This window comes from Rhinolophus sinicus, linkage group LG05 (genome assembly GCF_036562045.2).
Source record: "Rhinolophus sinicus isolate RSC01 linkage group LG05, ASM3656204v1, whole genome shotgun sequence".
Classification (NCBI taxonomy): domain Eukaryota; kingdom Metazoa; phylum Chordata; class Mammalia; order Chiroptera; family Rhinolophidae; genus Rhinolophus; species Rhinolophus sinicus.
In genome coordinates this window covers 86,368,858-86,394,523 of record NC_133755.1, presented here as the reverse complement: position 1 = coordinate 86,394,523, position 25,666 = coordinate 86,368,858, and the positions used below count along the sequence as shown (strand labels likewise).

General features: G+C 38.5%; 1 protein-coding gene across 1 annotated transcript in view; it reads left to right on the top strand.

Moving 5' to 3' along the window:
* The window catches only part of DNAH8 (dynein axonemal heavy chain 8), a 358,656-nt gene that overhangs the window by 223,050 nt on the left and 109,940 nt on the right, over positions 1-25,666 (top strand). Inside the window, exons 63-68 of the mRNA XM_074332879.1 lie at positions 5,210-5,363; positions 7,236-7,400; positions 8,537-8,763; positions 10,617-10,735; positions 12,388-12,491; positions 13,427-13,603. Coding sequence (XP_074188980.1) covers positions 5,210-5,363; positions 7,236-7,400; positions 8,537-8,763; positions 10,617-10,735; positions 12,388-12,491; positions 13,427-13,603 — 946 coding nt within the window. The remainder of the gene's footprint in view (positions 1-5,209; positions 5,364-7,235; positions 7,401-8,536; positions 8,764-10,616; positions 10,736-12,387; positions 12,492-13,426; positions 13,604-25,666) is intronic.

Genomic DNA, 25,666 nt, shown 5'->3' with positions numbered 1-25,666 from the left:
GACTGGGCAGGCACCAGAGCCCTGGTAAAGCAAATCCTGCTCTGTAGGTTCAGCCCCTGCACAACATCTCCTCCACAGTAGTCATGGCCAGTACTCACAACCAATCAGCCTGAAGATCAGTCCCACCCATTGATATGTAAATAGCAACCAAGCCTTAACTACAACATTAGGGCACACACAACCCACATAAGGGAAACCACTGAAGCACCCAACTCAGGTGACAAGGGAGATTGTGTGACTGGGCCCCACAGGACACTCACTATATAAGGACACTCTACTAAGACCAGGAGAAATAATAGCTCTACCAAATATAGAAACAAATAGAGTGAGGTAACCAAAATGGGGAGACAAATCTGTCCCAAATGAAAGAACAGAACAAAATTCCAGAAAAAGAACTAAACAAAATGAACACAGGCAATGTATCAGATGCAGAGTTGAGAACACTGGTTATAAGGATGCTCAATGATCTCAAGAAGAACTTCAACAAAGAGATAGGAAACATAAAAAGAACCAGTTAGAAATGAAGACTACTACAGTTGAAATAAAGAATACATCAGAGGAAATCAACTGTAGATTAGATGAAACAGAGGATCAGATCATCAATTTGGAAAATAAGGTAGCAGAAAACACCCAATCAGAACAGCAAAAAGAAAAAATTCAAAAAAATGAGAATCCTTTAAGGGAACGCTGGGCCAACATCAAGTGTACCAACATTTGCATCATAGCAGTACCAGAAGAAGAGAGAGAGCAAGGAATTGAAAATATATTTGAAGAAATAATGATGAAAAACCTCCCTAACCTGGTGAAGGCAATAGATATACAAGCTCAGGAAGCACAGAAAGTCCCAAACAAGATGAACTCAAAGAGGCACACACCAAGACGCATCATAATTAAAATGTCAAGGGTTAAAGACAAAGAGATAATCTTAAGATCAGCAAGAGAAAAGTAGTTAATTACCTACAAGGGAGCTCCCATAAGACTGTCAGCTAATTTCTGAACAGAAACGTTGCAGGCCAGAAGGGATTAGTATGAAATATTTAATGTTATGAAAAGCAAGGAGCTACAACCAAGATTACTTTACCCAGCAAAGCTATCATTTAGGATCAAAGGGCAGATATAGAGCATCCCAGACAAGAAAAAGCTAAAGAAGTTATCACCAACAATCCAGTATTACAAGAAATGTTGGAGGGACTTTATGAAGAAGAAAAAAGATCAAAACTGTGAATAATAAAATGGCAATAACTATGTATCTGTCAACAGTTACTTTAAATGTGAATGGATTAAATGCTCGAATCAAAAGGTAGGGTGGCTGAATGGGTAAGAAAACAAGACCTTTATATACACTGCCTATAAGCAACTTACTTCAGATCGAAAGATACACATAGACTGAAAGCGAAGGAATGGAAAAAGATATTTCATGAAAATGGAAACAAGCAAACAAACAAAAAGCTCGGGTAGCAACACTTAGGCCAGACAAAATAGACTTAAAACAAAGGCTATCACAAGAGACAAAGAAGGACCTAATAATCCCACTTCAGGGTATTTAGCTGAAGAAACCCAAAATGGTACTTCGAGAGGATGTCTGCATCCATATGTTCATTGCAGCACTGTTTACAATGGCCAAGATGTGGAGGCAGCCTCGGTGTTCATCAATGGATGAATGGATAAAGAGGTGGTACATATATACAGTAGAATATTACTCATCCATAAAAAAGAAGGAAATCTTGCCATCTGCAACAACATGGATGGACCTAGAGAATATTGTGTGGAATAGAGTAAGTTAGACAGAGAAAGACAAATGCCATATGATTTCACTTATATGTGGAATCTAAAGAACAAAATAAACCAACAAAACAGAAATAAATTCTAGATACAGAGAACATTTTGATGGTTGCTAGATGGGAGAGGGTCGAACTGATAGGTGCAAAGGGTGAAAGGATTAAGAAGTAGAAATTGGTAGTTACAAAATAGTCATGGGGACGTAAAGTATAGCATAAGGAATATAGTGAATAATACTATAATAACTATGTATGGTGTCAGATGGATACTAGATTTATTAGGGTGATCACTTCATAAGTCATATAAATGTCTAATCCCTGAGTTGTACACTAGAAACTAATACAGTATTGTATGCCAACTATAATTGGAAAATAAAAAAAATATTATAAAACATAAACATCAAATATCTAGAGATTAATTAAATTTAATCAGTTGTCAACATTTAAAAATTGGGAGAGATCATGGAAAAATCAAACAAAAATATTTCTGACTTTTCTTAAAATAATTGAAAGATCTGGCAACATTGGCCTACATTCCCAGGGGGCTTGAGCTGAGCAGCAGCTGCTTCCTTAGATAGGACCTGCAATGCTGCAATTTACCAGAGACCCCCACCAGCCCTGCTTCACTCATTGGCATTACCTGTGTTATTCCTGTAGGTATCTGAGTTTGTGATCCAGGGATAGGTGGTGTTATGGTCATTCTAGTTAGAAATGACTGAGGCTTAAATTAAGGCAGGTGTATTAACTATATTTTCTTGTTTTCTGTATTCCTGATGCTCTGGCACTGGGACCTTGCTGATTGAGGAGAGACGGCTCATCCCAGGGGTGGCCCAGAAATGTGCCTTTCATATGTAAACCACCCAGTCCAGAGTTCATAACCTGAACCACTGCCTCGATCTGGCTTTACACTCCAGGAAGCAATATTCCTCTACCTTAATCAACCCAAAGTCAAGGGCCAGTCAACTGGGGACAGCATCTATACCCCAGAGCCTTCTGCAATTATTCAAACTAACCAATCCCAAACATCTGCTTAACCTTCCTGCCTTTGCCTTTTTCACGGAAACTGCAATAAACGCTGTCATTGCCTATGCTTACGCCTCACTCCTGCTGCCTGACCAACCTGGTGCTTCCCCATGTGGTCCTAGGCGGCGTGGCATGCCTCCTTCTGTTTCTAGAGATCTGTGAATGTAAACTTCCTTTGTGACAGTCCTTTCCATGTCTGCATGTATGACCATACTGATTAAATGGAATCCTGGGTACATTGTAAAACAACAGGAAAAGTGAGAGTAGAGAGAAGTAGTCAGTGAGGACATTTTAAAGTAGGTAGCATTGATAAGATGTAGCAATTGATTGGATATGGGTGAAGAAAAGGAAAGAAGAAAGAGTCTAGCATTACACCCTAGTTTTTCTAGTGGCCTTTATCACACTGCATTAAAAAAAAAAAGTGCTTGTTCACAATTCTATCTTTTTCACTAGTCCGTAAGCTCTCTGAGGATGGACCATTGTAACCTCTGTCTTGTCCTTTACTATAAAGTGGGTACTTTTAACCTACACTATAAAAATCTGTGTCAAACAAATGAATAAATGACCAGTTTTAAAGGGGTACAATGAGAATTTAGTTCAATATGTACTGAATGTGAGATGTCTACCAAACAGTTTCCATAGGTGATTAGACCCATGGGTGTGGTGTTCGGGAGAGGGTTCTTGAGATAAAAGTATAGAAGTCTCAGTGGTGAGAACACTTTTAAGGTAATGAGGAGCATGAATAGGATGCATAATGAGAAGAAAAGATGGCTGAGGAAAGAACTCTGGGGTCTCCCAGCATAGACGAAGGAAGCTTGCAAATGGGGTGGGGTGAGAAGGACAGGCAAGCCAGAGAGGAGGAAATCCAGAGTGGTTTTCAGAAACCAGGGAGGTAGAGAATTAGCCTGAAAATGTTTATTGAGTTAAAGCTTGAAAAGTGGTAACAGTCAATGTGTCAAAACGTTCCATGGAGTGGATGGGTGCAGAAGTCACATCCTATTAAGGAAGTAAAGAAGAAGCGATAACAAGTTTAGAAAATTCTCAAGAAGCTTAGCTATGAAAGAAAGAAGAGAGAGAGTTCAGGACCCAGAGAGAGGTGTGTACTGACTGTGTCTATATAGTGTAGAACAATACATAACAGTCAGTTTAATTATAAAACAAAACAGCCAAAATGACCCTGTGACCTCATTGCCTGGTTGATTCAGAGACTAGCCAGGGAGAGGATTACACTGACAACACGGGGCCACAGCACCTCTCCAGGAAGGATGTGGGCTGTGTTGCTCTCACGGGTGTAGCTATGTCTCAGCAAACCATCTTACCAGTTTCTTTTTAATGAATTCCCTTCTTGGGAATTATTTTGAAAGGGATGTATGTTCTCTATTTGATGGAATCCCTTTTCCTGAAGTCAGTAAGACTTTTTACTGGAGTGTCACCCAGAAGGGGGTAGCTGATACTCCTAGTTTAAAAATAAGCTATTCATTCATTTAAGCTACATCATCTCTAATGCCCACAACAATCTTTAAAAATAGATATTATCTTCATTTTGCAGATGAAGAAACAGCTAAGAAATGTGAAGGAAGTTTTGTAAAGCTTTGGAATGGGGATTCCAAAGGTCCTCTGGTTCCAAGGCCCATAGTCTTTCCATTACACCCTATGGCGTACATGAAACTCCCTATTACTTGCCCTGTAAAACCTCTTTATGTGAAGGTTTCTTTATAGTCTTTGTCATCAACTTATGAAGATTTATATACAACACTTCAGAAAATGTCTGCTTTATTTTTACACTTCGCCTCTGGTAGCACACACATTTAGTAGGAAACAGAGGAAACAGAAAAACAGAAACCAAGTTCTTCTTTTCAAAATCTCATAATCACATAATTAGAAGATTTCTATTATTTATATCACATTGCATAAGGCATCTTTTTTTCTTGAGGCTTTCTCTATATCAAGACACTTAGTGAGATGCCCAAATTACCACTATATATAATATAAAAGTAGAGATAAATTTTATAATTTATAACTTATCTCTACTTTTTACCAATCCAAACTCACCCAAATTTCAGACTAGTTTTAGATATAATGCATGTATTCCCTTGGGCAAAATCTGTTGCTGAATGAAGACTGTCAGATTGCAGGGAATAAAAGTTCATTTCCCTATTCCCAATTACTCTTCATGAGTCACTTCTGGTAAATCCCCCATTTCTCACTTCTCAAAAAACATGTGTTTTGAATGATAACATATAGATATTTCACTCTAATCACTGTGTTTTTTAGTAGGTATTACTACTTAATATCTCTTAGAGCAGAAGCAGATTATGCTCTAATCATCATGGGTTATATTGTATTTTGAGGTAAATTATGACTATATATATTTTTAACTTTACATTTTCTACCACTTCTCTTTTTAGGTCTTATAATGTGAATAATCTAATAGACGACTTAAAATATTTGTACAAAGTTGCCGGTGCTGATGGAAAAGGCATTACCTTCATCTTTACTGACAATGAAATAAAAGATGAGGCATTTCTCGAATATCTTAACAACCTGCTATCTTCAGGGGAGGTAGGTCTCAACAGTAGAGAAAAAGCTTTTATTTAGAAAATGTAAATTATATTTGGGTAGAAAAAGCAGCAACCCTTTGGCAACCTTCAGCAAGAGAGGTCATTTAGCACATGTTTTTCATTTTAGAGATGAATTTCTAAAGTGATGTGAGATTTGGTAAATTTTTTGAAGTTCCTGTCAAATTAATGCTGCCTACTTGTAGATTTTTTGTGTATGCTTTGTTCCATGTTAAATTTGATGGCTAATTTTTCTCTTCAATCTTTAATTTGATCCTATAACTTATTTTAGGAGGAACAAAGTGTCTATCTATCTATCATCTATCTATCTATCTATCTATCTATCTATCTATCTATCTATCTATCTATCTATCTATCTACCTACCTACCTACCTACCTACCTACCTACCTACCTATCCATCCAGCCATCTACCTAGCAGTCAGGAGTATAGACGGGTTGAAAGAGTTCCACTAGCTGTGTGTCAATGTAAGTGTCACCACTTCTGACACCACTTGTACCAGCACTTTCATGATCACTCACGTGCTTGGACTCGTGGGATTCAGCATATACTTGTAATCCCGACTAAGATTTATTAAAGCAACACAGTAAGGATTCACAGCCAGATCAGTGAAGAAAAAGACACATCAGGTGGAATCTGGAGAAACCCATGTGCAGGCTGCCTGCATTCTCACCAAAGGGGCCATACAGAATGTGTTTTTCCTCTGGTAGTGAAGCGCCATAACACATGCACTGTGTTTCTGTTCCAGGGAAGTCTGTTTGAGGTTCAGAGTCCAACGGTTTTATTGGGAGGCTGGCCATGTAGTCACTCCCTGCCTAGCCACAACTGCCAAAATTCCAGACTCCCAGAGGAATGCAGATGTACAGCATACATCCCAATGTTTGTATAAATAGTCTAGGCACACTGGAACAACCTTATAAATTAGCAATGGAAGAGGCGTTCCAAAAGCCAAGTTTCCAGATACCAGCCAACCACACTCTTCTCAAAATCAGGCTTCCTGTGTGAACTCTTCCCTGCACGATGGTGTCTATGGGTGCTTATTGGTGCATGTGCTGGTTAACTACCTTGGAGCCAGAACTGAGACTGACTATAAGTTAGAGAAGAGAGGACATCATAGGACATTTTGAACAGATGATTGGAATGGTAGAGAGATAGCTTTTTAGTGATAGCTGTTTGGGCAAAAGGAAACATAATTTGCTCCTAATTTAACTGCTCAATCTGCTCAACAAATAATTCTAAATCCAGCAAAACTATTCCACAATTTAGGCAAAATAACTCCAAATATGATTAAAATAAACAGAATATTATACTCCTTAAAAACATATTTAACATACAAAAAGCAGTCAAAGAAGAACAGGAAACATAAAGAAAAAATAGCAAAGTGGTAAATGTAAATTTCACCATCAATATAAAAGATTAAATATAAATGACCTACCGATGGGTACTAGACTAGTCAGGGTGGATCACTTCATAAATTGTATAAATGTCTAACCACTATGCTGGACACCTGAAATTAATATAAAATAATATTGAACGTCAGCTGTAACTGAAAAATTTAAAAAGTGTGAAAAGGTGAAGGGAAATAAGAGATTCAATTTTCCAGGTATAAAACAAGTAAGTCATGGAGATATAAAGTACAGCATAGGGAATATAGTTAATCATATTGTGACAGCGTGGTACGGTGTCAGATGGTTGCTGGACTTATCATGGTGATCACTTTTCTAGGTATATAAATGTTGAATAACTATGGTCTATACCTGAAACTAATATAATATTGTATGTTAGCTATATTTTAATAAAAATCTTTTTTAAAAAGTAAGTAAAATACAGAACGCTTTCTTGTCTAATCTTCAAAGATTTCAAATTTGTTTGCTCGGGATGAGATGGATGAAATCACCCAAGGGCTGATATCCGTGATGAAGAAGGAGCTGCCCCGCCATCCTCCTACCTTTGACAATCTGTATGAGTACTTCATTTCAAGGTCAAGGAAGAACTTGCATGTTGTTCTCTGCTTCTCTCCAGTGAGTTTTTATTTTATTTATGTCTATGTAGGAGGAGTTACTTATTTAAACATATTTATACAGTTTATTAACCTTCTCTGAAATGCTCAGAAACTATAATAATATGCGTATGTTACATTGAAATAAAATCAACCCTTTACTACCATTAATGCCCACTGATGGAAATCTCATACCAAAGTATAATAATTTAACATATCCATCTTATTCGAAATTATTGCATAGTCTACTCTTTTATTAATTACTTAGAGACACAGATTTGAGTTGTAAGGGATTTGGTTATATAATCTTGTCCAGCTCTCGCTGCAATCTAGACATACCAGCTAGTGTGTCCCTTATGTACATTGGATTATCTGTAGCTCACTGTGCTGTCCATATAGTGGCCAGTAGACATGTATGGCCATTTAAATTTTAATTAATTAAATTAAGTAAAAATAAAAGCCAATTTCTCAGTCCCCGTAGCTCCATTTCAAGTGCTCAACTGCTACGTATGGCTGGTAGCTAGCATACTGGAAAACACATATAGAGAGGGTTTCCATCATCACAGAAATTTCCATTGGTCAGCTCTGCCCTTGGGGGGAGAGGGTGGGCTCACTAACTTACAAGGTACCTGCATAATTTTTAGATGGTCTAATAGCCAGAAAGGTCTTCTTTATAATCAGTAGAAATGTGTGTCTCTGTCTTTCCCCCTGTGATTCTGTTTCGGTTATATAAATTGAACCCAACCCCTCTCCCACATACAGCTCCTCAGGTACCTGGAGAAGGTTTTTGCAGACTTACAAAATTGTTTCCTTTTTAGACCAAACACCTCCTGTTCCTGCTGCTATTCTCACTTGCTCTAGTGTCCAGGCCTTTCACTTTCCTGGTCATTTCTGTCTATAGGAGTTCTAGTTTGTCAGTTTCCTCTTAAGAGGTAGCGTCTAGAATCGAATCCAAGAATGCAGAAGTAGTCTTAGGACAGAGAAGAGTGTAGAAATATTGCCTCCCTTCATCTGGAGACTTAATTTACTTATTAATACAGACTGAGATATTTTTTTTAAAAATTGTGATGTTACATCGCTGTCTCAGAATGCAATAAACCTCTCTCCAGCCAATTTATAATCTGTGTTTCTTATGCTTTCTGACTTTTCTGTCCATAGGTTGGTGAGAAGTTCCGTGCCCGTTCTTTGAAATTTCCTGGCTTGATATCAGGTTGCACTATGGACTGGTTCAGTCGTTGGCCTAAGGAGGCTCTGGTGGCCGTGGCCTCCTATTTCCTTTCAGGCTATAGTATTGTCTGCTCTAATGAGACTAAAAGGCAAGTGGTAGAAACAATGGGCCTCTTCCATGACATGGTTTCAGAGAGCTGTGAAAGTTATTTCCAAAGGTAAGTGACATTGCATAAGCATGACAACTACAGAACCACAAAGTTTACGCCAAAGAAGAATTAAATTGCATGTCCAGTAAAAAAAAACCCTCTTCTTATTGAACACAAAGTCCCAGCTGCACTTATATTTTTTCTTGCTTTGATTTTCTAGTGATTATGTATTGAAAACATTATAAATAAATGAGATTTAAAAATTAATTAGTGTCTATACATAAGCATCTCTTTCCCTTCAGGCCTCAAAGTAACACATGTTTAATGAATCACTTAATTTCATTTACTTAATTTTTTTTTGAGAATGACTGAACTAATTCATTATAAAATGTTTAAAATTAGTTTATCATCCAAATGCATTTTTTTTGTGTGAAATGCATTTATTTTGATTAAAGAAGTATACTGTTTTAAAGTTTCTTTACTGCCTTCTGTTAAAGATACATTTAGGTTTTGTATTTGCATCACTTAGTCTTGCATGTTTGACCATGTCATGCATGTTTGACCATGTTTTTATGCCAAATAATTATGAAACAAAATTTTAATTGACTATAGGACAGTCCACTCACTAAAAGCAGCAATGGTGTTCATATGTGAAAGCTGGTGTCAGCAGTTCGAAAATACAACTCTCCCCCCACCACCCCAAAAGCATGATAGTCACTGTGTATAGTTGACAGATGTGAATAGTTGAGCCAACGTGGATTTCTGGAAAAACAGGCTTCTCCCTTAGGGTTAGTGGATGGACTTCAGAGGGTGCTGAACCTGCCCAAAAGACTCTGCCTATTTTTCTGCATAGAGAGTCTGGGTAACACTTTAATTGATTTTCCAGGGGGTTCCTATCTCACAAAAGTGTTTATCCTAGACCATTTTCTTTACCTAAAACCATACCCAGACCACCCCTCTTGAATAGTTCAAGATAATCTCCTGGATATTCTTGGTGAATTTGTGAGTATTAATTATTACTATTAGGAAGATTTTCTTTCTGCTTCAGTTGAACTCCTTTTGTTACCATCACCTTTGGAAAGAAATTTTTACCTCTGTACAGCCGCAAAAAACTGCGTCTTTATTTTTGAAAAATTTGGTGTATTTTTCAAATTTTTCATGTCCTCTTAGGTTGTAGAAATTTATTCTGAATATAATATTTATATAACACTTTAATAGTAGTCACATACATGCCCAAATCCTTAATATTTTTAATGTTAAAAGTCTTCAGAACCCCAAAATTGAAAAATTAATATAAGAGGTAAGATGACTTTAATAGTATGTAAGGAGCTCTTTTACTTGAGATTCTCCTGTATATAATTATTTATTTTATTTATTTCTATTGCTAGATATAATTACTGTAATAAAGGCCATAGTGAGTTAAATGTTTGAATCAAATGTGGCTGCCTTGATTTTAAGGACGATCCAGGGAGTCATGGGGAAACCAGTTTTCACCTCAGTGAGCCCAGCTGGTTCCTACTTGAATGAAAGCAGATCATAGTACGAATTCACTTCACTTATCCCTAATGTTTGTACAGAACCTTAAAGTTTACAAAGTGTTTTTACATACTCCGTTTGTATATTTTTTGTCTTCACAAAATTCTGGCAGGTATAAAGCAGTGATCCTTTTCTCAGTTTTTCAGATGAGGAAACAAGCCTTGAGTGGGGTAAGGGTGGAATCGAAGACCCCTAAGAGGTCAAAGCATCAGATATTTAGTGTTCTTTCTATATCACCTCTAGGGAAGCCATTCACAATTCCTGCCCTCCCACTGTGACTCAGGCTCTGGAGTGACACTGATTTCCCAGTGGGAAGAGCTTATGTCCTGACATTGTAGCACACCAGAATGACAAAGACGAAGACCATTTTTCTGTTTTGCTTTCAGATACCGTCGAAGAGCACACGTGACTCCCAAATCTTATCTCTCATTTGTAAATGGTTATAAAAACATTTATGCTGAAAAGGTGAAATATATTAATGGACAAGCTGAACGTATGAATGTTGGTAAGCAGAATGGAATTTCTTTTAAGGGCTCGTTTGATATAAATTCCAATATTTTGTTTGGTGGGTATTGCTGTGTTTAAACATGAAATACTAACTTTATTGTTAGTAATAGATTATTTTAAAGGAATGCTCTTAAGTGTCTCTTGACCTGTCAAGAAACTCAGGGCAGGAGAAAATCTAAGCAGAGGTGGCTTGTTTTCTTTCTAGAACCATTTCTCCTTGTCCTTTGAACTCTGGGCCTACCCTGTTGAGCAGTGAGTCACCACAGTCACAGAGCTGCTGCTTGCAGATGGGGAAAACCAGCTCTTGGGAACTGACAACAATTTCAATTTTTGGTTGCATTACAGTTTCCCTCCATTTGTATTCACTTTACCATGTTAATGCTTCTCAAACTTCTAACAAAGGAAAAGGCACAACAGAAACAAATGCAAACAAGTAAAAGCAAGAAGAGCTTCTCTGAGCAATGGTTTTCTGAGTGTGCAGTACATGTAAAACAAGTAGGAAAAGTAGAAATTAGAATAGATTATGTATCTAGAAACCATTTGGCCCCAAACACCCAGTGCTTTCTTTTCATTTTTCCTACACAAAACTTGGTCACACAGCATAACTGAGCTCCAAGATCGGTGAAATTACAGTGATGATGGATACACAGTGAAAGAAACTTTCTGTTGTTCTTTCATGACTTACCTCCTTGCAGCTTTTCTACGGGATGCTCCAGAATCATTGGTGTGCTGAAGCTACTTGTTTCTACTGACTCATGAAAGCTGATTGTTACATTTAGGAATTTTATGATCTGGTTGCTAAATAGTCTTTATTAAAAATGAAATCACATAAACTTACAATTAAATAAATATTTAAAATGAAGGCAATAAATATCCCAAACTTAACATTTTTTTAGTTATTTTTACTCTATTTTACTATTATTAATATTCTTGAGGTTGTTTTCATTCTATCTGTATGGTAGAAATATTATATAATGGTGTGCTACTGAGAATCTCTTGGTAGCTTGAAATCAGCCATGGTGGGGGTATTTACACCATGGAAATTGGCAAACACATAACTGAGTGCTTCCCCTTCCCCCTCAAGAGACCAGATGCCAAACATTTACCAAAACGCTTCTGTCTAGAACCCAGTTGAAGGTGAGAAATTCAGTTACTTGTTTTGCTCTACAATACTGAAAGTCACAGAGCCAGTTGCACAGGCTTTAGCAGTTATTTTCATATTTATAGCAAAGAGAATGACAAAAATGTTAATAGATCATGTGTATTGTTTGCCATCTCAGCTGCTATATGATTCAAAGGCAAACAAATGATAGTTACAAAGTGTTTGCAAAGCCAAGGGGAGCATAAATTTGTCAACTAAGTTCCTTGACTAAATTAATGTTACTCACTATGGCACCAGGACTTTCCCTTAAATGTATCTTGATCATATTCTTCAACCAGAGTGATTTTCTTCACCCCACTCCTGAAACTCTTAGAAATATGGTCAGTATTATTGTTCCCAATATATGTGTATTTTTAAAACTTTGTCCATAAATAGTTTGCATTTGTTGTAGTACTTACACGATGCCTTATAAGTAGCAAATATTGAATAAATATTTGATGAAGGGATATTCATTTACTCATTAAGAGTGTATATGTGTGTTTATAAAGGTCTTGATAAGCTTATGGAGGCAAGTGAATCCGTTGCAAAACTCTCTCAGGATCTTGCAGTAAAGGAGAAGGAATTGGCAGTGGCTTCTGTGAAAGCAGATGAAGTGAGTTTGCATTGATTTTATCACTAATAGTGAGGAACATTTTCCCATATTAAAAAAAAAAGCATTTAAAAATGTTACTAAAAAGTAAACGGTATAAATGTACAGACTATTTCAATAACATAATGTTCACAAAGACCATTAGATATTTCCGTTTAACTCATACCAAGACATGAATAAACTATTATATTCTCCACCTGGCGTAAGACTATTCTTTCTTCTCTGACGTTGTCCCTCTTGTTCTCTGTCATCTGTTTATGAAATTTCTGCTTGACTAAAGGTTATATTTGGTCTTCTTGTTAAGGTCTCTGCATGCTATAGGTGTATAGATGGCTCAAGTGTCATCTGAAGTTTGTGCCAAGCAGGGAAAAGAATAAGAGAAAGAGCTGGTAGAGTTCAAAAAAAAAAAAAGATACTGCTCCCAAGGTGGTAGAGATGCTGCTCCTTTATCTCTGACCCCATCAGTCTCAGACGGCTTTCAGCTTCCACTCACTGAAAGTTGGTTAAGAATAGATGCTTCAGTCTTGACCGTTAGCCAGTTGCGGAAATGAGTGAGGGTAGGCACTTGAAAAATATGAGCTGTTTTTCTTGTTCTTACATGAGGCTTAATTGGTTTCTGACATTATCCCATTACATGTACTTGAATTGTTTCAACTTTCTAGAAATTACATAGAGTAGAAATAGCGTTTTTCTGAAAACTTAAAATATTTACTTACATTATTCTAAACCCGAGGAAAGCTTAGGAAAAAGCAGACTGCCAGGAATTGCTCAAAGGAGTTACTTTAATACACCTTAAAATACAGATGACTTAGTTGGGGAATAAATTTGCTCTTATTCATGTTTTATATTATATTGAATAAATATTCTCTCACTACTCAATTCTATAAATTTTGCTCAAAGGTTTCTATTTGCTCTCATGTGTTTCCCCAATTTAACAGGTATTAGCAGAAGTCACAGTGAGTGCTCAAGCTTCAGCCAAAGTAAAAAATGAAGTGCAGGATGTGAAAGACAAAGCCCAAAAAATTGTGGATGAAATTGACAGTGAAAAAGTAAAAGCTGAGACCAAACTCGAGGCGGCTAAACCTGCACTGGAAGAAGCAGAAGCAGCCCTGAATGTGAGTAGTGTATTACTATCCCTCCCAACACGAGTCCTGGCAGGCACCATGTTTCGTTACATGTAATCGGAAAACTGAACTGAATTCTTTTTGTTTTTGTTTTTGCTGTAAGACATTGTGTATTAATGAAGGATGTATTTGTTGGTTCCAATATATGTTTCCCTGAAACAATAAAAAGCTGTACCTATTTTGAACATAATTATAATAGAAAGGCTACATTACAGATGAGGTAAATGTGAGGCAAATTTTATCCCAAAAGACAAAAGTAATTATTCCACCAATAGCAGTTCATTAAAGGTATATAAATTCAGGTATCAAACTTTAAAGTACATTGTTGTACCCCAACTTATGGGATATCCAGGCTTAAAGAAGCCTCAAACTTTAGAGCTATTATTAATTAACATATTAAAGGTTTAACGGTCAAGTTGTAGTTAGAATATCTCCACATATATGTACTATGTATACCTCTTAATTTTTAAAGATTTTTATTAAAATATAGCTAACATACAATATTATATTAGTTTCAGGTGTACACCATAGTTATTCAACATTTATATACCTAAAGAAGTGATCACCAAGATGCATCCAATAACCACCTGACACCGTACCACGATATCACAATATTATTGACTATATTCCCTATGCTGTGTGTTACATCCCCATGGCTTACTTGTTTTGTACCGTGTTTCCCCGAAAATAAGACCTAGCTGGACAATCAGCTCTAATGCATCTTTTGGAGCAAAAATATAAGACCCAGTATTATATTGTATTATATTATACCTGGTATTATATTATATTACATTATACCCTGTCTTATATTATAGTAAAATAAGACTGGGTCTTATATTAGTTTTTGCTCCAAAAGACTCATTAGTGCTGATTGTCCAGCTAGGTCTTATTTTCGGGGAAACACAGTACCTGGAAATTAGATCCTCTTATTCCCCCTCTCCTTCCCACCCCCCCTTTTTAAATTTTTCAGTTACAGTTGACATTCAATATTATTTTATATTAATTTCAGATGTACAGCATAGTGGTTAGACATTTATGTACTTTAAGAAATGATCACCTGACTAGCCTAGTATAGTACCCCCTTGGAACTATACATAGTTATTACCATATTATTGACTATATCCCCTATACTTTACATCCCCATGACTATTTTGTAACTACTGATTTGTACTTCTTAATCCCTTCACCATTTTCACGCTGGCCCCAAACCCCCTCCTATCTATCACCCCAATAAATCTAGTACCCATCTGACACCATACATAGTTATTACAATATTATCGACTATATTCCTTATGCTATAACCTACATCCCAATGAAAACTTTCTAACAACCCATTTGTACTTCTTAATCCCTTCCCCATTTTCACCCACTGCCCATCTGGCAGGCATCAAAATGTTCTCTGTATCTATGAGTTTGTTTCTGTTTTATATGTTTATTTTGTTCTTTACATTCCACATATAAGAGAAAACACATTGCACCTGTCTGTATCTGTCTGACATGCTCCATTCAACAGAATACCCTTCAGGTCCATCCATGCCGCCAGAGATGGCAAGATCTCATTCCCTTCCATGACTGAGCAATATTCCATTGTATATATGTACCACCTCCTCTTTATCCATTCATCCATTGGCAGACACCCAGGCTGCCCTCACCTCTTGGCCATTGTGAAAAATGCTTCAATGAACATATGGATGCTCATGTCCCTTTGAAGTAGCATTTTGGGTTTCTTTAGATAAATACCCTGAAGTGGGATTACTGGGTCCTTCTTGGACTCTTGTTATAGCCTTTGTTTTAAAATCTATTTTGTCTAGTATAGGTATTGCTACTGCAGCTATTTTGTTGTTTCTATTTTCGTGAAACATTTTTTCATCCCTTTATGTTCAGTCCTTGTGTGTCTTTCAATCTGAACTGAGTCTCTTGTAGATAGCATATGTAAGGGTCTTGTTTTCTTATCATTTCAGCTACCCTATGTCCTTTCATTGGAGCATTTACTACATTTATATTTAAATTAATTGTTTATAGATATGTAGTTATTGCCACTTTATTATTCAGATTTTTGGGTTGGTTGTTTTATTTTTTTGGTGTTTTTTTTTTCTATGTGTGTGTGTGTGTGTGTTTTGTTTTGTTTTTTTAAAGATTTTATTGGGGAAGGGGAACAGGACTTTATTGGGGAACAGTGTGTACTTCCAGGACTTTTTTTTCCCAAGTCCAGTTGTTGTCCTTTCAATCTTAGTTGTGGAGGGTGCTGTTCAGCTTCAAGTTGTTGTCCTTTCAGTCTTCGTTGTGGAGGGTGCAGCTCAGCTCCAGGTCCAGTTGCCATTGCTAGTTGCAGGGGGCGCAGCCCACCATCCCTTGAGGGAGTCGAACCGGCAACCTTGTGGTTGAGAGGACTCGCTCCAACCAACTGAGCCATCCAGGAGCTCAGCGGCAGCTCAGCTCAAGTTGCCGTGTTCAATCTTAGTTGCAGGGGGCAGAGCCCACCATCCCTTGCAGGACTCAAGGAATCCAACTGGCAACCTTGTGGTTGAGAGCCTGCGCTCTAACCAACTGAGCCATCAGGGAGGCAGCTCAGCTCAAGGTGCCGTGTTCAATCTTAGTTGCAGGGAGCGGAGCCCACCATCCCTTGCGGGACTCGAGGAGTTGAACCAGCAACCTTGTGGTTGAGAGCCCACTGGCCCATGTGGGAATTGAACTGACAGCCTTCGGAGTTATGAGCACGGAGCTCCAACCGCCTGAGCCACCGGGCCAGCCCCATGTTTTTTTTGTTGTTGTTGTTTTTGTGTGTGTGTCTTAAAGAAGTCCCTGTAACAGTTCTTGTAGTACTGGTTGGTGGTGATGAACTCCTTTAGCATTTTATTGTGTGGGAAGCTCTTTATCTGTCCTTCAATTCTAAATGATGGCCTTGCTGGGTAGAGTAATCTTGGTTGCTGATCCTTGCTTTTCATCACTTTGAATATTTCCTGTGAATCCCTTCTAACCTGCAAAATTTCTGGTGAGAAATCAGCTGACACTCTTATGGCAGCTTCTGGTAGGTAACTAACTTCCTTTCTCTTGCTGCTTTTAAGATTGTCACTTCGTGTTTAACATTTGGTGTTTTGTTTTGTTTTTTGGTATTTTAATTATGATGTGTCTTGGTGTGGGTCTCTTCAGGTTCATCTTGTTTGGGACTCTCTGCACTTCCTGGGTTTGTATTGTGTATTTATTTCCTTTGCCTGGATAGAGAAGTTTTCTGTCATTATTTCTTCAAGTACAATTTCAATACTTTGCTCTGTCTCTTTTCTTTCTGGTACCCCTATGATGCAAATGTTGGTATGCTTGATTTTGTCCCAGAAGCCCCTTAAACTGTCCCTTTTTTTTTCTTGGATTCTTTTTGTTTTTTGCTTTTCTGATTGGGTGTTCTCTGCTACCTTGCTGATGCGATTTTCTGCTTCATCAAATCTACCATTGAATCCCTCTAATGTAGTTTTCATTTCAATTGTTGTAATCTTAATTTCTAACTGGTTGTTTTTTATGTTTTCTATCTGCATTTTTATGTTTCCTATCTCTTTATTGAAGTTCTCCCTGAGATCACCGAGCATCCTTATAACCAATGTTCTGAACACTGCATCTGATAGATTACTTGTCTCCATTCTGTTTAGTTCTTTTTCTGGAGCTTTGTTCAGTTCTTTCATTTGGGACATGTTTTTTTTGTCTTCCCATTTTGGCTGCCTTACTGTGTTTGTTTCTATGTATTAGGTTGGTCTGCTATGTCTCCCAGTCTTAGAGTGGCCTTATGTTGTAGGTGTCCTTGGGGCTCAGTGGTACAGTCTTCCTAATCACCTCAGTGAGGTGCTCCAGGAGTGTCCCTTGTATGGATTGCATGTGCCCTCCTGGGTAGTTGAGCCTTTGTTGTTGTTTGTACATCAGTGGGAGGGATTGACCCTCTAGCTGATTGGTTGTGAGGACTGGCTGTGACTACAGTGGAGGAGCTGTTGTGTAGGGACCCTGTGGAGCAGGATTCACTTTAGCAGGCTCTGGTGCCTGTAAGGGGCCTCACTGGAGGTAAGGTTCAGCTGCAGCCTGTGCCCTGCCTGGGCCCACCTGTCATGAGCCACAAAAGGCATCTGCAGATGGCCTCCACCCATGCTGGGCTTGGAGGTGCCTTGAGAGGCCAACCCATGAACTGAGGCCAGCTGTGGCTAGTGTGAGGCTTAGCACTATTTAGCAAGAGTTACAGGACATGCCAAACATAGGTGCTGCTTGTTTGGGTTTTGTGAACCTTTGAGAGATTTTAAGAAAGTCTGCAGCATGAGCCAAGATAGGTCATTTGCACTGGAAGTGGCTTGGGTGTGCCTAAAAGTTGGGCAGGGTGGAGTCTCAGGGAATCATCAGGGTGGGGTGAAGGAACAATGTTAGCCAGGTTGATGGATGTTCAGATATTGTGGCTGCCTGCATTTGCACACTGGGAGGGGTGAGGACTCAATGAAGAAACAATGGTTTCTGCTACCTCCTCAGTCCAGGAGAAAGCTGCCCCTCCTCCCTGAAGCCAAATAATTCATTTCCTTCTCTTATGTCCCTGGCGCCTTTTGAGCTGCTGCCCCAGAGATGGAGCTCAGAGCGAGTGAGTCTGTCAGTGAGTAAGTCCATGTGAGGGCCCTTTAAGAGGATCGCCTGGGACTCCAGCTGCCTTTATCTCACTTAGCCAAAATCTCCACTGATCTTTCACAACCAGAAGTTATGGGGACTTCTCTTCCCAACTCTAGAACCCTTGGCTAGGGAGCCTGGTATGGAGCTGGGACTCCCTGCTCCTCAAGGGGGACCTCTGCACACATAATATAGACTCTGTGCTTTGAAGATGGAAGTTATCTAAATGATACATGTCAATGAGGCTTGTTACTAACAAAGGTCTGGGGGGCAGACAATGAATGGTTGTGATATTCTAAGTAATTATTTGAGGGTAACAGAGGAAAAAGGAATTAAAACAAACAGATGAAAATCCAAGAATAACTATGAAAATGATTAGGGGAAAAAAATCTTGAAATGCAAAGCCTTGAGGAGATAATGTCAGGATATGGTGAGAAAATACATTTAAAATTTTTCTACTTCAACTATTTAAAAGTATTAGATTTCCCAACATGATGGAATAGGTAAACACTATGCCTGCTTCCTCCCAGGATTACATTAAAATTACAACTAAATTATAGAATGCTTCCTCCCAGGATTACATTAAAATTACAACTAAATTATAGAACGATCAATCTTGGGAGTCATCTGAAGACTAGCTGAACAGAACCCTTATAACTGAGGATATAAAGAAGAGACCACATTGAGACTGGTAGGAGGGGCAGAGACACAAAATTGGCTGACTCCAAACCCATACCTCAGCAGTGGAGGCCCCCATGAAGAGTGAGGGGTCCCATCCCCACACCAGGCTACCCAGCTTATGGGTCCCATGCCAAGAAGAGGAATCCCCACAACATCTGGCTGTGAAAATCAGCGAGAATTCCATGTCTGTCCCAGTAGACGGAAGCCTGCTGGAAACCCAGGTGTCCTCTTAATGGGTCCATGCACAGACTCACTTACTTGCATGCACTCAACCTGGGCTCTGGCAAAGGGGTGGCAACTCAAGAGGTGCCACAGACATAGAGGGAAAGACTAAGTTTTATGGCCTCGGGGTGAGGGCTAGAGGGACAGCCGCCATTGTTTCTGTGTGGAGCCCACTTTATGTGTAGCTTATGGGAGGGTGCCATCATTCCTGTGTTGAACCAACCCCCACAATGCCAAACCTGAGACTGTGTTGGTCTGGTAAAATCCCTGTGCACACCACCTTGTTGACTGCTTAAGTCCTTGTCCTGCCCATTTAATGTGGCATGGCCCAGGGCACGCTCACCTCCTAGACAGCCAGCACTGTGCCACAAGTTGTGAGAGGCTTCTAGCAGCCGACGCCCCACAGTCGCCTGGAAAACTTTCAGCAGTGAGCAGTCAGCCCCAGCTTATGCTGCAGCCTTTGTTAGGTGGCTGTTCGGTATCTGTAGGCCCGAGGCAAGCAGTGACTGGCTGCGGTGTTCTCAGGGTGTTTTGCAGAGTGGCCACAGGCTCAGCACTGCCACAAAGACTGAATCTACATTAAATTTGTGAAGACCACCAGCCACACCCCATGACTCCCTGGGACCACGCCTCATCCAACTCAGGCAACATCACCGAGGGCACTGTTAACACTTAATGAACAGCCGAGACTGTGCACCTAAGGAGGCTCTTTTAGCAGCTGAGCCTTATGGGCAGCCAGCAAATGGCAGCAGGCCTAGGGTCATCCTGGGCCTTTAGCTAAGCTGCCCCAAGCCCAATACCCGTAGCAGCCAGCCACAGTTCACAGTGAGGCCACCCCCACATGCCTCCAGGTACAACACAGGTAGCAACAAAGTGCATATAGCTTTGTAGCTCTGAGCAGGTAGACCCAGGCTGGTCACAGGCGAGATTGAAACTTGCCTTTACAGGAGACCCTCTCAAGAGTCACCAGAAACAATATTCCCAGAGGCCAGCCTCAGACCACACCAGACTACTGCCTGGTTAGCCCCACGAGTGGCACACCCACAGGGTGGTCTCAACAGGCACGAGAACCCACTGGGGCAAATCCCCTCCGAGGAGTCATCCTGAACACAGCAGTGCATATGCTGTGGGCCTAGCCAGTCCTCACAGGCAGTCAGCATGGGAGTCAGTGCCACCTACTGACCCTCTAAAAGCAATCAAGGCTCAACTACAACAGGAGAATACACAACACACACAAGGGACACTCCTCGAATACAGGTGATCAGAGAGACTGCACCACTGGACCACACAGGACACCTACTACATAAGGCCTACTACATCTGGCAATGACTGAGAGACAGGGGAGACCTATCTAATACATACGAGTAGAAGCAAGCACAGAGAGGCAGCCAGAAGGAGGAAACAAAGAAACATGTCCAAAAAAAAAAGAACAGGAGAAAACCCCCCAAAAAGAACTAAATTAAGTGGACATAACCAACCTATCAGAGACAAAGTTTAAAAATCTGGTTATAAGAATACTAAAGGGACTTAGTGAAAACTTCAACAAAGAGATAGTAAGCATAAAGAAGGACATATAAACTGTAATAAAGAACCAGTCAGAAAGAATACAATAACTGAAATGAAGAACACACTAGAAGGAATCAGTAGCAGATTAAATGAAGCAGAGGATCAAATCAGTGATTTAGAAGACGAGGTAGCAGAAAACACCCAATTAGAACAACAATAACAAAAAAGAATTTTTTAAAAATGAAGGTAGTTTAAAGGACCTGTGGGACAACATCAAGCGTAACAACATTCACATCATAGTAGTACCAGAAGGAGAAGAGAGGGAGCGAAGGATTGAGAATCTATTTGAAGATATAATGACTGAAAATTGTCCCTAAGCTGTGAGGGAAATAGATATACAAGGCCAAGAAGTGCAGAGAATCCCAAAAAGGTAAACCCAAAGAAGCCAACACCAAGACACATTATAGTTAAAATGGCAAAGATTAAAGACGAGAGTTCTAAAAGCAGCAAGAGAAAGACAACTAGTTACTTACAAGGGAGCTTCCATAAAACCATTAGTTGATTTCTTAACAGAAACTTTGCAGGCCACAAGGGAGGTTCAGCAAATATTCAAAGTGATGAAAACCAAGGGCTTACAACCAAGACTACCCAGCAAGGCTATCATTTAAAATGGAAGGAGAGATAGAGAGCTTCCCAGAGAAGAAAAGTCTAAAGGAATTCATTACCACCAAGACAGTATTACAAGAAATGTTAACGGCACTTCTTTAAGGAGAAGGGGGGAAACAAACAAATAAAAGATAAAAATATGAATAATAAAATGGCAATAACTGTGTACCTATCAATGATCACTTTAAATATAAGTCAATTAAATGCTTCAATCAAAAGACTTAGGGTAGCTGAATGGATAAGAATACAAGACCCAGGCATATATTGTCTATAAGAAATCCACCTCAGATCGAAATGTACACATAGACTGAAAATAAATGAATAGAAGAAGATGTTTCACATAAATGGAAACAACAAAAAGCTGGGGTAGCAATACTTATATTACACAAAATAGACGTTAAAATAAAGACTATAATAAGAAACAAAGAAGGACATTACATATTGATAAATGGATCAATCCAAGAAGAAGACATCACCCTGGTAAACATCTATGCACCCAACATAGGAGCACCTAAACATATAAAATATTGACTGACATAATGGCAGAGATCAAAAGTAATGCAATCACAGTAGGGAACTTTAACACCTCATTGACACCAATGGACAGATCTTCCAGACAGAAAATCAGTAAGGAAACAGCAGTCTTTTTTCTTTTTTTTAATTTATTGGGGTGACAATTGTTAGTGAAATTACATAGATTTCAGGTGTACAATTCTGTATTACATCATCTATAAATCCCATTGTGTGTTTACCACCCAAAGTCAGTTCTCCTTCCATCACCATATATTTGATCCCCCTTACCCTCATCCCCCACCCCCACCCCCCTTACCCTCTGGTAACCACTAAACTATTGTCTGTGTCTATGAGTTTTTGTTTCTCATTTGTTTGTCTTGTTCTTTTGCTGTTTTTGGTTTATATACCACATATCAGTGAAATCATGTGGTTCTCTGCTTTTTCAGTCTGACTTATTTCACTTAGCATCATACTCTCAAGATCCATCCATGTTGTCACAAATGTTCCTATATCATCTTTTCTTACCGCTTAATAGTATTCGATTGTGTATATATACCACAACTTCTTTATCCATTCATCTATTGAAGGACATTTTGGTTGTTTCCACGTCTTGGCCACCGTAAACAAAGCTGCAATGATTATTGGAGCACACTTGTCTTTATGTATAAATGTTTTCAGATGTTTTGGGAAGATACACAGGCAAGGGATTGCTGGGTCATATGGTAATTCTATTTGTAATTTTCTGAGGAACCTCCACACTGCCTTCCATAATGGCTGCACCAGTCTGCATTCCCACCAACAGTGTATGAGGGTTCCTTTTTCTCCACAGCCTCTCCCACACTTGTTACTATTTGTCTTGTTGATGATAGCCATTCTGACTGAGGTGAGGTGATATCTCATTGTGGTTTTCATTTGCATTTCTCTGATGATTAGTGATGTTGAGCATTTTTTCATATGTCTATTTGCCATTTGTATGTCCTCTTTGGAGAAATGTCTCTTCAAGTCCTCTGCCCATTTTTCAATTGGGTTGTTTGTTTTTTTGTTGTTGAGTTGCATGAGTTCCTTGTATATTCTGGATATTAGCCCCTTATCGGAGGCACTGTTTGCAAAAATCTTCTCCCATTCAGTTGGTGGCCTCTTTATTTTGTCAATGGTTTCTTTTGCTGTGCAGAAGCTTTTAAGTTTCATATAGTCCCATTCCTTTATTTTAGCTTTTACTTCCATTGCCTTTGAAGTCAAATTCATAAAATGCTCTTTGAACCCAAGGTCCTTAAGTTTAGTACCTATGTTTTCTTCTATGCAGTTTATTGTGTCAGGTCTTATGCTTAAGTCTTTGATCCATTTTGAATTAACTTTGGTACATGGTGACAGATAGCAGTCCAGTTTCATTCTTTTGCACGTGGCTATCCAATTCTCCCAGCACCATTTATTGAAGAGGCTGTCTTTCCTCCATTGTATGTTTTTAGCTTCTTTGTCAAAAATTATCTGTCCATATTTATGTGGTTTTATTTCTGGGTTCTCAATTCTATTCCATTGGTCTATGTGTCTGTTTTTCTGCCAATACCATGCTGTTTTGATTATTGTAGCCCTGTAGTACAAGCCAAAGTCAGGAAGTGTGATACCTCCATTGTTGTTCTTTTTTCTTAAGATTGCTTTGGCTATTCGGGGTCTTTTGTGGTTCCAAACAAATCTGATGATTTTTTGTTCTATTTCTTTAAAATATGCCATTGGGATTTTGATGGGGATTGCATTGAATCTGTATATTGCTTTGGGTAATATGGCCATTTTAACTATGTTGATTCTTCCAATCCAATGGAATGTCTTTCCATTTCTTTGTGTCTTCTTCAATTTCTTTCAAAAATGTCTTATAGTTTTCAGCATATAGGTCTTTCACATCCTTGGTTAAGTTTATTCCTAGGTATTTTATTCTTTTTGCTGCAATTGCAAAAGGAATTGTTTTTTGTATTTCTTTTTCTGAGATTTCATTGTTAGTATATAGGAAAGCAATGGACTTTTGTACGTTGATTTTGTAGCCAGCAACTTTACTGTATTCGTTGATTGTTTCTAATAGCTTTTTGGTGGAGTCTTTAGGGTTTTCTATATATAGCATCATGTCATCTGCAAAGAGTGATAATTTAACTTCTTCATTCCCAATTTGGATGCCTTTTATTTCTTTCTCTTGCCTGATTGCTCTGGCAAGGACTTCCAACACTATGTTGAAAAGCAGAGGTGATAGGGGACATCCCTGTCGTGTTCCTGAACGTAGAGCAAAGGGCTTCAGTTTTTCTCCATTAATTATGAGATTAGCAGAGGGCTTGTCATATATGGCCTTTATTATGTTAAGGTATTTTCCTTCTATACCTATTTTATTAAGTGTTTTAATCATAAATGGATGTTGTATCTTGTCAAATGCTTTTTCTGCATCAATTGATATAATCATATGATTTTTGTCCTTTATTTTGTTTATGTGATGTATCACATTGATGGATTTGCGTATGTTGAACCATCCTTGTGCCCCGGGGATGAACCCCACTTGGTCGTGATGAATAATCTTTTTAATGCATTGTTGTATTCGATTTGCTAGAATTTTATTTAGGATTTTTGCATCTGTATTCATCAGAGATATTGGTCTGTAGTTTTCTTTTTTGTGCTGTCCTTACCAGGTTTTGGTATCAGGGTAATGTTGGCCTCATAAAATGAGTTAGGGAGTACTGTCTCTTCTTCAATTTTTTGGAAGAGTTTGAGCAGGATTGGTATTAGATCCTCTTTGAAGGTTTGGTAGAATTCACTAGTGAAGCCATCTGGTCCCGGACTTTTGCTTTTGGGAAGGTTTTGAATGACTGATTCAATTTCGTTACTGGTGATTGGTTTGTTTAGATTTTCCAGTTCTTCATGGTTCAGCCTTGGAAAGCTATATGTTTCTAAGAACTTGTCCATTTCTTCTAGGTTATTGAATTTGGTGGCATATAGTCCTTCATAGTATTCTTGGATGATTCTTTGTATTTCTGTGGTGTCCGTGATAACTTCCCTTTTTTGTTTCTGATATTGTTAATCAGTGTCTTCTGTCTTTTTATCTTAGTGAGTCTAGCCAAGGGTTTGTCAATTTTGTTAATCTTTTGAAAGAACCAGCTCTTGGTCACGTTAATTTTTTCTGTTGTCTTTTTGTTCTCTATTTCATTTAGTTCTGCTCTGATTTTTGTTATTTCCTTTCCTCTGCTGACCTTGGGTTTCACTTGTTCTTCTTTTTCCAGTTCTTTAAGGTGTAACATGAGGTTATTTATTTGGGATTTTTCTTGTTTCTTGAGATAGGCCTGTAATGAGATAAATTTCCCTCTTAAAACTGCTTTTGCTGCATCCCAAAAATTTTGGTAGGATGTATTTTCATTGTCATTTGTTTCTATGTATCTTTTGATCTCTCCTCTAATTTCTTCTTTGACCCAGTCGTTCTTTAAAAGTATGTTGTTTAATCTCCATGTATTTGTGTTTTTTCCTGCTTTCTTTTTGCAGTTGATATCCAATTTCAAAGCCTTGTGATCAGAGAATATGCTTGGTATGATTTCAATCTTCTTAAATTTGCTGAGGCTGATTTTATGTCCCAATATATGGTCTATCCTTGAGAATGTTCCATGTACACTAGAAAAAAATGTATAGTCTGATGTTTTAGGATGAAGTGCTCTATAAATGTCAATTATGTCCATTTCATCTAATGTGTCATTTAGGGCTGCTATTTCTTACTTTATTTTCTGTTTGGATGATCTATCCATAGCTGTCAGTGATGTATTTAAGTCCCCTAGTATAATTGTGTTTTGGTCAATTTCTCCCTTTAGTTCTGTTAGTAGTTGC